The sequence below is a fragment of the Cibotium barometz genome, chromosome 32 (assembly GCF_041138505.1).
Source record: "Cibotium barometz isolate CiBa-2024 chromosome 32, ASM4113850v1, whole genome shotgun sequence".
Classification (NCBI taxonomy): Eukaryota; Viridiplantae; Streptophyta; class Polypodiopsida; order Cyatheales; family Cibotiaceae; genus Cibotium; species Cibotium barometz.
Genome location: NC_141077.1, coordinates 5,395,469 through 5,407,744, shown reverse-complemented (window position 1 = coordinate 5,407,744; position 12,276 = coordinate 5,395,469). Strand labels below are relative to the sequence as shown.

The 12,276-nt window shown below is 44.6% G+C and overlaps 1 protein-coding gene across 1 annotated transcript; it reads right to left on the bottom strand.

Moving 5' to 3' along the window:
* Positions 1 to 1,738: 1,738 nt before the first annotated feature.
* Positions 1,739 to 4,975, bottom strand: LOC147619760 (glyoxal oxidase-related protein). Its single transcript, XM_086825590.1, has one exon. The coding sequence runs from the start codon at positions 4,892 to 4,894 to the stop codon at positions 3,254 to 3,256; it is 1,641 nt and encodes a 546-aa protein (XP_086681716.1). The 5' UTR covers positions 4,895 to 4,975; the 3' UTR covers positions 1,739 to 3,253.
* Between the last annotated feature and the right edge of the window lie 7,301 nt (positions 4,976 to 12,276).

Genomic DNA, 12,276 nt, shown 5'->3' with positions numbered 1-12,276 from the left:
CATGAGCAAGCACACGTGGTATTTTTTGTTTTGTTTTGTTGCTATTTAGGTTTTCTTACAACCCGTTATAGCCTCAAGAGGCATGGCGCACCCTTCTCTAGGTCAAAAGAGTATCCGTTTTTACCTTGATTTGCTTAGGCACTAAGCGCACGTGAACGACCTCTTAGAGATAGTTTTTTAAAAAAAGTGAGTCACTGGTGTCCCAGATGGAAGTCGAGGTCTCAAAAGTGCATGTGAACGCCCTTAGGATGAACTTTTCCAAAAAAAGTGCATGGTAATAACATCCCAGATGGAAGAGGAGGTCTCAAAACCTATTTTCCATCACAGTCTCGAGATGAATTTTTTTCTGAAAAGATTTTTCCTATTTCGTAGCTTGTTTTTTAATGTGCTTTGATACATCCTGTACTACCACCAAGAGGAAGAATGTAGGAAGCTAGTCAATTTCCTCGCCTTCTCGGGTGCCTGACATGCTGCTTGCATGCTCAAAGTTTTCGACTCGAGCCAATCTGAGGATGCTCAAGATATCTATAATCATTGGGATTGGAACCGACGATGTCAACATCTCTCTGTGGGGATAACCTTGTCAAGTTTGTGCGCCATGAATGTACACATGCGCTTTTCTCCCTTGAAAGAGGTGGTACGCTTCACCATCTCCACTTTTAGATGGTCGCTCATATAGTCTCTACATCCATCATCGTAGTGGGAAAATCTGTGAAACAATACTTGATGTGGAATGTGAACAAACCCCCGACGACGATTGTCATGTGGCACACCCTTCTCTAGGTCAAAAGAGTATCCGTTTTTACCTTGATTTGCTTAGGCTTAGCGCGCACGTGAACGACCTCTTAGAGATATTTTTCTAAAAAAAGTGAGTCACTGGTGTCCCAGATGGAAGTCGAGGTCTCAAAAGTGCATGTGAATGCCCTTAGGATGAACTTTTCCGAAAAAAGTGCATGCCAATAGCATCCCAGATGGAAGAGGAGGTCTCAAAACCTATTTTCCATCACAGTCTCAAGATGAATTTTTTTTCTGAAAAGATTTTTCCTGTTTCGCAGATTGGTTTTTATTGTGCTTTGATACATCCTGTGCTACCACCAAGAGGAAGAATGTAGGAAGCTAGCCAATTTCCTCTCCTTCTCAGGTGCCTGACGTGCTGCTTGCATGCTCAAAGTTTTCAACTCGGGCCAGCTCAAAGTTTTCGACTCGAGCCAATCTTACGATGCTCGAGGTATCTATAATCATTGGGATTGGAACCGACGATGTCAACATCTCTCTGTGGGGATAACCTTGTTGAGTTTGTGCACCATGAATGTACACGGGCACTTTTCTCCCTTGAAAGAGGTGGTACGGTTCACCATCTCCACTATTAGATGGTCGCTCATATAGTCTCTACATCCATCATCGTCGTGGGAAAATCTATGAAACAATACTTGATGTGGAATGTAAACAAACCCCCGACGATGATTGTCATGTGTCGTGCCCTGCATCAAATTAAAATGCACATCTTCAAGTGAAGGATTTGCACAAGGCTCACTTTCGGTTTCATGGTCATAATGTTTCTGCAGAAGAGATGTCCAAAGGTAAAACCTTGTACGCATTGTTTGGGCATACGTGAAATTAGCATAAACGGGAGTTATGAAAACAGAGCAACAATATGAAGAACACCATGGATCACTTGAAGAACGAGCTCTTTGCTTGACTCCCTTCAAGTTTTCTAAACCATAAGAACCTTCTGGAGGCGTGACAACGTGAGGAGGGATCTCCTTGTCAAATTCAGATACGACATTTCTACAAGGCACACACAGAGGATTTACAGGCACTGAACTGACAACAATCATAGCAGGTATGCAAGCTAAGGCAACGGGCGATGCAGGTAGACATGCAAGAATAGAGTTTGCTCTTCTACGACACTGGCATGCACGAATAGAAGGAGAGGATTTCGACATGGCGAATAAGGCATGCAAAGCTACCATGGGGAGTTGCATATATACGTACCAAAATGGGGGCATCCAGAGACTTCAAAACAAACCACGACCGGCATGTAGCATGACCAGAGAGTTCTCCAACGCAGCGTGGCGCAGAAGATGCACGACAAGAGCACGGACAACGAGCCATCTAGCACAAGTAGACACTTCTCCAAGCTGCCATCCCAAAGAAGACAGACGATCCAACCAAGAACACCGAGCACCCACGAGCAAAGAGTTCTCCAAGCCATCCCAAAGAAGACAGATGATCCAACCAAGAACACCGAGCACCCACGAGCAAAGAGTTCTCCAAGCCAACATGCCAAAAAAGACGGACAACGGGAGCACGGACACCCAGCCATGTCGCACGAGCAAAGAGTTCTCCAAGCTGCCATCACGGAGAAGAAGGCCGACCCTGCCAGTTTAACACCCAGCACCCACCACTAAACACCCCACATACAAACCTTAGTTTCCAAAAGGAAATGATAGTGTGAGGCCAACATGCAAAAAAATGCAAAATGCACATATTTAATTAAATCAACGAGCGAAACAAACGTTTTCATACATATAGCTACTAGTGTTTAGAATTTTCCTAAATTATTATAGTTTTTAAAACTAGTCTTGTATAGTTACATAAATGAATTGCATCATATAACTATCTTGGCATATAACTTCCTCATGCTCATAATAATAAAAAACTATCTAGCAAGAGAATGTGCCATGTTAGACATATGTAATCTCTAATTCCAAATCAGTCCCATTGCTTTTGAAAATGGTTTTGTTGACCCCTTGCTGTTAAGAGGTGGCACCAAAATATCCCGCTCCATCATCAGGATGGAGAAAAATATTTTTGGATATCAACAGATTTCACTTGGAAGCAAGATAGCAACAGATTTCACTTGGAAGCAAGATGGCACGACTCACGAGGAAAAGTGGAAAGAGAGAGAGAGAGAGAGAGACCGGACCGACAGACAGACAGAGACAGAATGAGAGGCTCTTGATCACGCCGACGACCAAACGACTCCCGATTCATTGTACCAAACGACTCCCGATTCTTGCGCTTTAGAGGAATCAATGAGACAACAGAAGAAACACGTGTCACGGGGGGTCTTAAGAGTGTTACAGGCTACTGTGACGTTGACGGCCGTTCGATAGTATGACAACGATGAGGGGCAAATTGCAACGGCTACTGTACGAAAGGCACTAGTTAAGTAAGAGATAATTGTAAGGAAAGGCAATTAGAGCGGTTAAAGCAAGGGATAAATTATACTTGCGTAAAGGGTTTATCATCAGGCGGAGATGAGCTGGACCCAGGCAGCGGCGCTGGGTATGCCCTGATTGACGAGGAAGAGCATGTAGAAGCTAGGCGGCGCCACCAGAGAGGAAGGGGGAGCGGTGGCGGAGCTGGTGTAAGTGGACTTATCACCCGGCTGCGGCGCCCCCACCGCCAGCTTCAGCAGCCGTTGCCCCTGCAAGAACGAATGAGTGGCAAAGGGAGCGCTCATTAGATTCACCTCCACTATCCCCGTGACTGGCAGTGGCACCGTAAAATGCACTTCAAACTCGGCGCCGTACACCAAAATGTCCGGCGCCCCCAAGATCGCCGGTCGGAGATTTGCAAGGCCCGGACTCAAATATTCCGGCAAAAAGGCCTCCAGCTTCAGCTCCGTCGGGAACTCGCCCGTGAAGTTGTAGTAGTAGTGAGGATTCGAGCCCGCCAGCAGAATTCGGCCGTCGGGCAAGAGATTCGCCGTCGAATGGTACATCCGTGGCGTCTCCGACGGCGTTAGTGTCATAAAACGGAGCCCCGCCGGCGATGCCGGCTGATAGAGCACTGGATAGAGGCATGGGTTGCTCGCCAAATTGAATCCTTGCGCCCCGGACTGCGCGCCGTTTATCAGGAGGACGTCGCCGGTCGGTAACATCAGCATATCACCCATTACCCTGGCGAACGGCATATCCTCCGTCTCCCATTCCGGCGCCGGATCCGTCGCCGTTATTCGGCCGCAGTTGCCACCGGCTGGTAGATCGATGTCAGAGCGCATAAACGCCCCAAACTGGGCCCCGCCGCAGATCACCACCTCGGCTTGAGAGAAACCGTCGGTCGCCTCAAGCGCCAGCATTGCCGACGAGCCCCCCGATGGATAGTTTCTGGGATTGCCTGCCAACGATGGATAAGTACTCACCACCGTTCCCGACATGTAGTCATACAAAATGGCGTCTATGTTTGCAAAAATGAACAGATTCCCGTCCGGCAGCAGGTGCACAAATGGATACAGAATGTCCATCTGCTCGTCTTCAGCTTGCCTTAAAAAGGGTAGCTCCATGGGACCTTCCGGACTGGCGGGCACGAATTCTGCAGTGAATTGGCCTCTCCCTCCGACGACGATCATTCTTCCGTCTGGCAGCAATTGATTCGTGGCGTACCACCTTCCTGCTGCCAATTGCACATCTGTTAATTCCTCCCAGTCGCAAGTTCCCTCGGAGGGGCACGGAGAGAACTTCCTGATTTTCCTGTAACCGTCGAAATCGCCTCCTGTATGCAGCAAAGTGCCGTCCGGCAGAAACTGGCCGGACGAACACCAAGTGTCGGAGAGGATCATGAGTGGGCGCACATTACTGGTGCTGGGATCGAACACGACGGAATGCGAGGTGCAGTCGTGCTTGAGAGCTCGATCTTGGCGGTCGTTCCGGCATTTCCCCGGAGGCAGTTGGATCTGCGAAGCGCCGATATCGGTGCGGTCCAAGAGCACGACGTTGCCGAAACGGGTGACGGCGGAGTGCATGGAGGCGATGCCGGCATTCTCCAGCAGCAGCTCCCATGTTCCCGGCAGCTGGGCAGCAGCATCCCTAAGCAGAGATAGTGCCAACAGAAAGCCTAAAAACCGTGAAAGTGTTGTCGGAGTGCATCGTTCCGACAGAATGGCCATTGAAATGTGTGTGTTGAGAGACAGACTACAGTGTGACTGTGAGAGAGAGAGAGAGCGAGAGGGCGCTTTATCAAATGAAGACAATGTTGATAACTTGATCAGCTGATGAATCGGAAGCCTGGCATGCCAGCGATGCCTGGTCCCGAGGGGGCCCGGGGGCCCTGGGAGTCTGAGCATGGGAACTTTTGCTAGGTAGCGGGGACACCCTGAAGGCTGAGACTCCTGACAGGAAGTGTGACATGTAGGTCCACTTTATTCACGCGAGTCGAGCCAACGGTATCAGGTCACAGAGACTCACAAGAAGACAAGAAGTGGTATTTACTGTATTTTAGGACTCAGGAGCTATTCTTTTTGGTTCATCCAAGCTTAAAGCTCTTCGATAATCGATTATTACACTTTTAACGTATATCTTGTATAAATCCTTGGGCGGCAACCTGTTACCCACAAGATGATTGCCTGCTGCCCACGAAGCCTTGGTTCGGCAGGGCGGCAGATGGTGATGATTGCCCACTTGGATTCCAGAGATGATTGGCCAAGAGGCTGGCTATTCACACTCGGTTGATGGTCTTATAAACTGCGCCTTCGATTATGGGCCTATTCACACGCAACCAGAACTTGAAGGGGGAATTAAACCGGGCAACAGTCTCAAGGCTTGCCCAATTTTCAAAACTAGTGGCTTTTTTGTGTTTTTATGGGCCTGTTCACACCACCCACACAGTCTAGTGACCTTGCTGTCACTACCATCGATGGGGTTTGGGTTCACGTGAGAAAGAGTGGTTAGACTGTATTTAATATAAGAAAAATACACTTTATTTTAAATTATCAAGTAGCCATTGGGTGGAACCTTCAAAAGCTGTTAAAAACTTGCAAAAATGAAAATGTAAATGGAACGTTGGGATGGTGGTAGATCTGACGAGCCAGGGGTTTGTTCACGCCACCCACACAATCCTGGTGGGGTTTGGGCTCATGTGAGAAGGAGTGGTTGGACTGCATTTAATATAAGAAAAATGCCCTTTATTTTAAATTATCAAGCAGCCATTGACTGGGACCTTCAAAAGCTGTTAAAAACCTGCAAAAATGAAAATGTAAATGGAACATTGGGATGGTGGTAGATATGACCTGCCAGTTTTTGTGGGGGTCACATCTACCATTTGAGGGCAGCCAGTTGTTTGCATTTTGGTGGTGTGAGGGCAGCCAACTGTCCTCTAGTCTCCCACCAACCTACTAGCGTGAATAGCTCCCAATTTTTGTGGGGGTCACATCTGCCATTGGAGGGTAGCCAGTTGTTTGCATTTTGGTGGTGTGAACAATGGAGGGCAGCCAGCATCCCACCACCCTGCCTGGCTTCAGCAGCTCCTATGCTATTGGCTTCCACATATTTGTCTACATCTCTAAAAAAAGTGTCCTTTTACCAATGCTAGAAAAAAACAGTCTTTTAGTGTATTTGTCACATGTTAAAATTCCAAAAAAAAAGGAGAGATTGAATTGACTCTTGTCTGATAAAATCTATAGGTTTTTAGTTATAAAAACCGGTTAATAATGAGATTTTGAATAGTGGAAAGTTGAAACCAATTCAGGGCGCGAGTTCCCGCTCAGGACTAGAAAATCCAGTACAAAAGTGAAAACAGAGAGTACTTACTGAATATTGCACACCAAGACCTATAGCTCGTCTCGAAGAGGATGACGAGCCAGTCGTTTTGAGTACTAGAACTTCGAAAATCGGACTCCGTATGAAGGAGTTATGACCAAAAACGTACAATCGGCAATGAAAAACGGTGTCACCCAAATGTGGGCTTCCAACCCAAAACTTGTATTGATAAAATGCCGACAAGAACGAGATTACAATGGGATCACAAGAGTGATGAGAGAAAATAACTTGCGGGTATCCGAGGCACGGGATCCCTTGCCCATAAGCCGTCGTGTATCTAAACGAAGGTAGGAGAGGTCGGGCTAGGAGAGGTCGGGCTAGGCCACATTACTCCACCTCAAGGTACTCCCATATAGATGCAAAGAAAATAACTTGCAGGTATCCGAGGCACGGGATCCCTTGCCCACAAGCCGTCTTGTATCTAAACAAAGGTAGGAGAGGTCGGGCTAGGCCACATTACTCCACCTCAAGGTACTCCCATATAGATGCAAAGAGATCCGGGCGTCCAAGTATACCTCGAGAGCACCATGTGAGGCCAGATAGAAATCCCAAAAATCCCACGCCTCACATACACCCCCCTTTTGAAGAGCTTGAAGTCCCTTTCAAGCCATTATTCTGGCTGTACATTATCCTCCACGGGCACTATGTTGTAAAACTGCAGAACCAACGGACGTGCCATTTGAATCATTTTCCCTTCTGGTACCCATGTGCAATCTGTCATGGGGCGATGTTTTCATTTCACATAGAATTCTGGTGTTCCCCGTCGGATTTCAATATCAAGCGTAACAGCGAGTGTTACACCATCTGCAAGCATCGGTACATGGCGACCAAAACGGGTATCGGGGACAAACCTTTTGAGTAGGCGTATATGAAATGCATTATGTATGTGTACTGTTGCGGGCAAGTCTATTTTGTAGGTGACTCCATTGTAAGATTTGAGCACTTTGTATGGGCCATAGAAGCGATGATTGAATTTCGGTGTGAGGTTGGCAGGTAGTGCAATGTTTTTGGGCACTAACCAGGACCAAGTCTCCCTCATGAAATTCATCATCACGCCTTTTCTTGTTGGCATGTTTTACATATCTGACTTTGCTTTGTTCTAGATTCTGCTGCAACCCGCATTCTTTTCTGCCACTACTGCAAAAAGTCCTCTACATCTGCATCTTCGGCATGCACATCGCTGGTGGCAATGGCGAGAGGTGTAATGACTTCCTTACCACGCCGGTGGCCAATTCAAACGGCGTGTACCCGGTAGCACTGTGCACGGAGTTGTTATAATGGAATTCTAAAATTTCTAGATAATTTGCCCAATCCTTCTGATCGGCACGAACATAATTGCGAATGTAGTCTTCTATGCCTTGATTGATTCGCTCCCTTTGACCATCTGTTTGTGGGTGATATGCTGAAGACATCCGTTTGACAGCCCATGGTATTTGAACACCTGACTAAAATATAGCTTTGCAGTCTGATACGCCGTGAGAGGTGGTTTTGATGATGGAATGAAGTGTGCATGCTTCGAAAAATAATATGGTGTTGTATCCATGGGACTCCGAGAGATCCACAATAAAATCCATATTTACAATGTCCCACGGCCTTGATGGGACGGGCATGGTTTGCAATAAACCAGCCGGTTTGACTCGATGTGCCTTCACGAGTTGACAAGTTGGGTATGTACAAACATATTCCATGACATCCTCAGTCATGCGTGGCCAGAAGAAATGACGTCGAAGCTGCTCGAGCGAGCGCTTCTGCCCACCATACCCGGCCAACTTACAGTCGTGGGTTTCCCAAAGTAGCATGGCTTTGAGGTCCGGGTCATTGGACACATACACCTTTTGGTGGGCGTAGAATATTTCATCTTTGAATTCAAATAAACCCACGGCTGATGTACCATTGTGCAACTCCGTGGCCATGCGCATGATTGCTGCATCTAACTTCTGAGCATCTCTGATTTTGTCTAATAGTGCCCCATTTGCCACACTCACTGCATTCAACTGTGGCATACGGCTTAGAGCATCTGGCATCAAGTTCTGCTTTCCCGGCTTTTCTAGTCCCGCTCGGGACTAGAAAATCCAGTACAAAAGTGAAAACAGAGAGTACTTGCTGAATATTAAACACCAAGACCTATAGCTCATCTCGAAGAGGACGACGAGCCGGTCGTTTTGAGTACTAGAACTTTGAAATCGGACTCCGTATGAAGGAGTTATGACCAAAAACGTACAACCGACAATGGAAAACGGTGTCACCCACATGCGGGCTTCCAACCCAAAACTTGTATTAATAAAATGCCGATAAGCGACGAGATTACAATGGGTTCACAAGAGTGATGAGAGAAAATAATTTGCGGGTATTCGAGGCACAGGATCCCTGCCCACAAGTCGTCTTGTATCTAAACGAAGGTAGGAGAGGTCGGACTAGGCCACATTACTCCACCTCAAGGTACTCTCATATAGATGCAAAGAATTCGGGGCGTCCAAGCATACTTCGAGAGCACCATGTGAGGCCGGATAGAAATCCCAAAAATCCCATGCCTCACACAAGGAGTAAGGACCATAAAAAATTTTCTCTTGCAACGGGAAATCTCACAAACTGAAACGGAATCGGACGTTCGCAACGTCTAAAATAACTCCAACACACCTTTTTGGATGTTTGTCTCTATACAATGGCCGTGCCTCCCAAATTCTAACCGGATCATCCGGATGGTAGGTATCCACTAGCGCCATAAGTAGTCATGAGTCACTCGTACATTGGTTGGGGGGCAACGTCATTAAGCAGATTATATTAAAGTAGTGCAAGAGAAGGAGAGGCGATTTGCGCGCCTGTGTCTCACTCACTCATTGTAGTGCACTAAGACTTTTAGGCAAAGGCAAAAGAAAAGAGTGGGGCAGGGCAGCAGCACCACCTTTGCACATGACAACTACGATTGGATTGGATAGGAGGTGCCTAGTTTTGCACTATTAAAGATTCATCAACTATAAGGCTAGGCCCAGACGATTGATTCTCCGAAAACGACGCACTACCACTGCCCAGTGCCAAGTCATTTTGTTCGGACTCGCGAGTGGCAAAATATTTCAAACTTTGTTCTATTGACGTGTCGTGCGTCACTTGGAACTCTGCTAGCATACTCATTCGGAATCAATCCCTTCTGTGTAGTCAGCGCTCAGAAAAAAACCTATTTTTTCACCCAATCAAAATAAAGAAATTATTAAAAAAATTTAAAGGCTATTATATTAAGAAATTAGGAAGGAGTTAGATAGTGTAGAAAGCTTAGGAAGGAGTTATATAGTGTAGAGAGCTTTGACCAGGATGACAAAGTGATAAGTTCAATTCAGGATCTCATGCTGTTAAGAGAGACCGTTGTAACTAAAGAAAGGAAACACCTTATCTATTGGGGCTCTTTGTTTCCGAAATCATTACAATATATAAGGTTTTGTAACAAAATTCAGTCCTTATTGTAAGGGATACTAAATATATATCGGTTTTGTAACTAAATTCAATCCTTATTGTAAGGGATACTCAAAATCTCAACCAGTTTTTGTAAGGGATACTCAATATCTCAGCCAATTTTTGCCGTTTTCTTTGAGCACTGCCTCTGAGTCTTGTTTCTTCATGCAATCCCCTACAAAACAGTTGAAAAAACAAAGCATAATCTCAAGTCAAACAGGACCCTTAACTTGGATGGGTCTAATTAACTTGTTTTTAGGTGAGGAGTCCTTAGAGGACCTTAATGCAAATCCAATCAATCGAATTTTCTCTTCATCCAAAGTTCTCTGTAATTTTACCTCCTCCTCTCTCTCTCTCTCTCATCACAATTCTCCTAAGGGGCATCTTCGTGCTGAGAGATACTTGCGGCTAATGAGGGAGGGGTGGCTTGGACAGATGAGGCCAAGGGGCAGCAAGAGGGGCATACACAGAGGGTTCGACAAAGGGAGAATAGAGAGTTGGCCAGGGAGTATATTGAGGTGAACCTTAGAGAAACCAGTTCCTAAATGGTCCATTGTGGACAATCGACCATTTAGCGAGACAATCTACGTAGTATAGGGATAATATGCAAGGAATGAACAATTCTAATTAGTGTTCTAGAATTTGCTTTCGGAGTTCATGCTCAACATCATACGCTACATCACATGCATCCCATCACACATGTGAAAGTTCAAATTGCTAGCAAGTTGTGAAAATAAAATGATACCTCTCTTTCAAAACTTGTAATCCAATTCCACAATCTAAAACATAACATTAATATGACTTCCCATATGTAATATACTATGTTATTTTGTGGGAGGTCTTTGCCCAAGCCTCACTCAAAAAAGTAAACATATACGATACTCGGTGCATTTGTACTATATGGAGAGATATTATTCACATGCTTATGGCCACATGGGCTCGCATACAAGGACCATCGAGATCTGCACAAGGAAAGCACACTGTTTTCATGGGAGAGTGGGATCAAGGGATCTTTTTCTCATCGACCCCCATAGGACTCTCTTGGCACCTTTGTGCCCCATAGGACTCTCTTGGCACCTTTGTGCCCCATATTGGTTGGGATCACTCTACATTCTAGGATGATGATCTTTTGTTCCAACTTCTAGTTGTGATTTTGTATGGTCTATTCGTACTTAATAAAAGTCTCCTTTTTATCCCAAAAAAACATATGTGCAAAAAGTTTGGGCTAATATTAATGAAGGCTTGTTAATCTCTAGATTTTAAGATTTACATTCTGCTACATTCCTCACCTTTATTACATAACAACTTTAGTTTCATAGCTGTTAGTCATAACCTCTATGGGGACGCCCATTATTTTTTATATATATATTTTATTTTGGATGTGCCTTTTATTTATATCATCTACCATTAATATGTTTAATCAGATGTGTACGCTGGTATGATGTCTACCAAGATTAATGTGTTTACTCAACTGTGTTTCTGACTAATATTATTTTAGATTTAAGCGATGATTAAGTGGTAGATTATGTGTTAATCCACGAGTGGAACATGTGTTGGACCACTATGAGATATTTGGAAGACTTGTGAACACCTTTTATGGTTTCATATTTTTTAAGGCTAAGACCTCATACCTTTGTACATACCAAATAGTATTTTATACTTTTGGTAGGCCCAAGACTTTTAATTGTAGCTTACTATATTTTTGTAGAGCTTTTACACTAAAAAACTCAAAAGCACATGTGCTTTATTTTTTGAAGTTATCTTTTTGAAAACAAGCTTTTTCTAATATATATAAATATGGGTGAGTGGTATAACTACTGCACTCATCAAGGGGAGATTCAACCCAATCTTGTGTTGACATGATCTTTTTTCTATTTTCTCTCTCTTTTGTTTATTTAATTTTGTTTAATAAGGTTTATGCTTTTAATTTGTGTAAGTCTATGGTGTGCTCTAACTTTTGTTCTTGAGAATTAGAATTCCTTCTTCAAGTGTCTTTAAGGTCCTGACAGTAGCCCTTAATCTACCCACTTTGTGCTTTGTTGATAGCTCTCTACTACGTCTCTCACCTTTTTTAACCCATAACTTTAGCTACGTACCTCTCTAGCTACCTACTTTGTGCTTTTTTGATATGCTATTACTACATTATTATGTTTGATTTACTAAAAAGTAGTATTATCATGATTCCTTATAGACACCTCATATTTTTAACCTAATTTTTGTGTTGCTACTTTTACAGTTTCAACCATCAAATAACCTATCTCAACTAGGGATATTTTAGGATATTGTGAGG

Bases quoted from the DNA above. Each gene is read 5' to 3' on its own strand.
- LOC147619760 (XM_086825590.1), bottom strand. From the start codon at position 4,894: ATGGCCATTCTGTCGGAACGATGCACTCCGACAACACTTTCACGGTTT.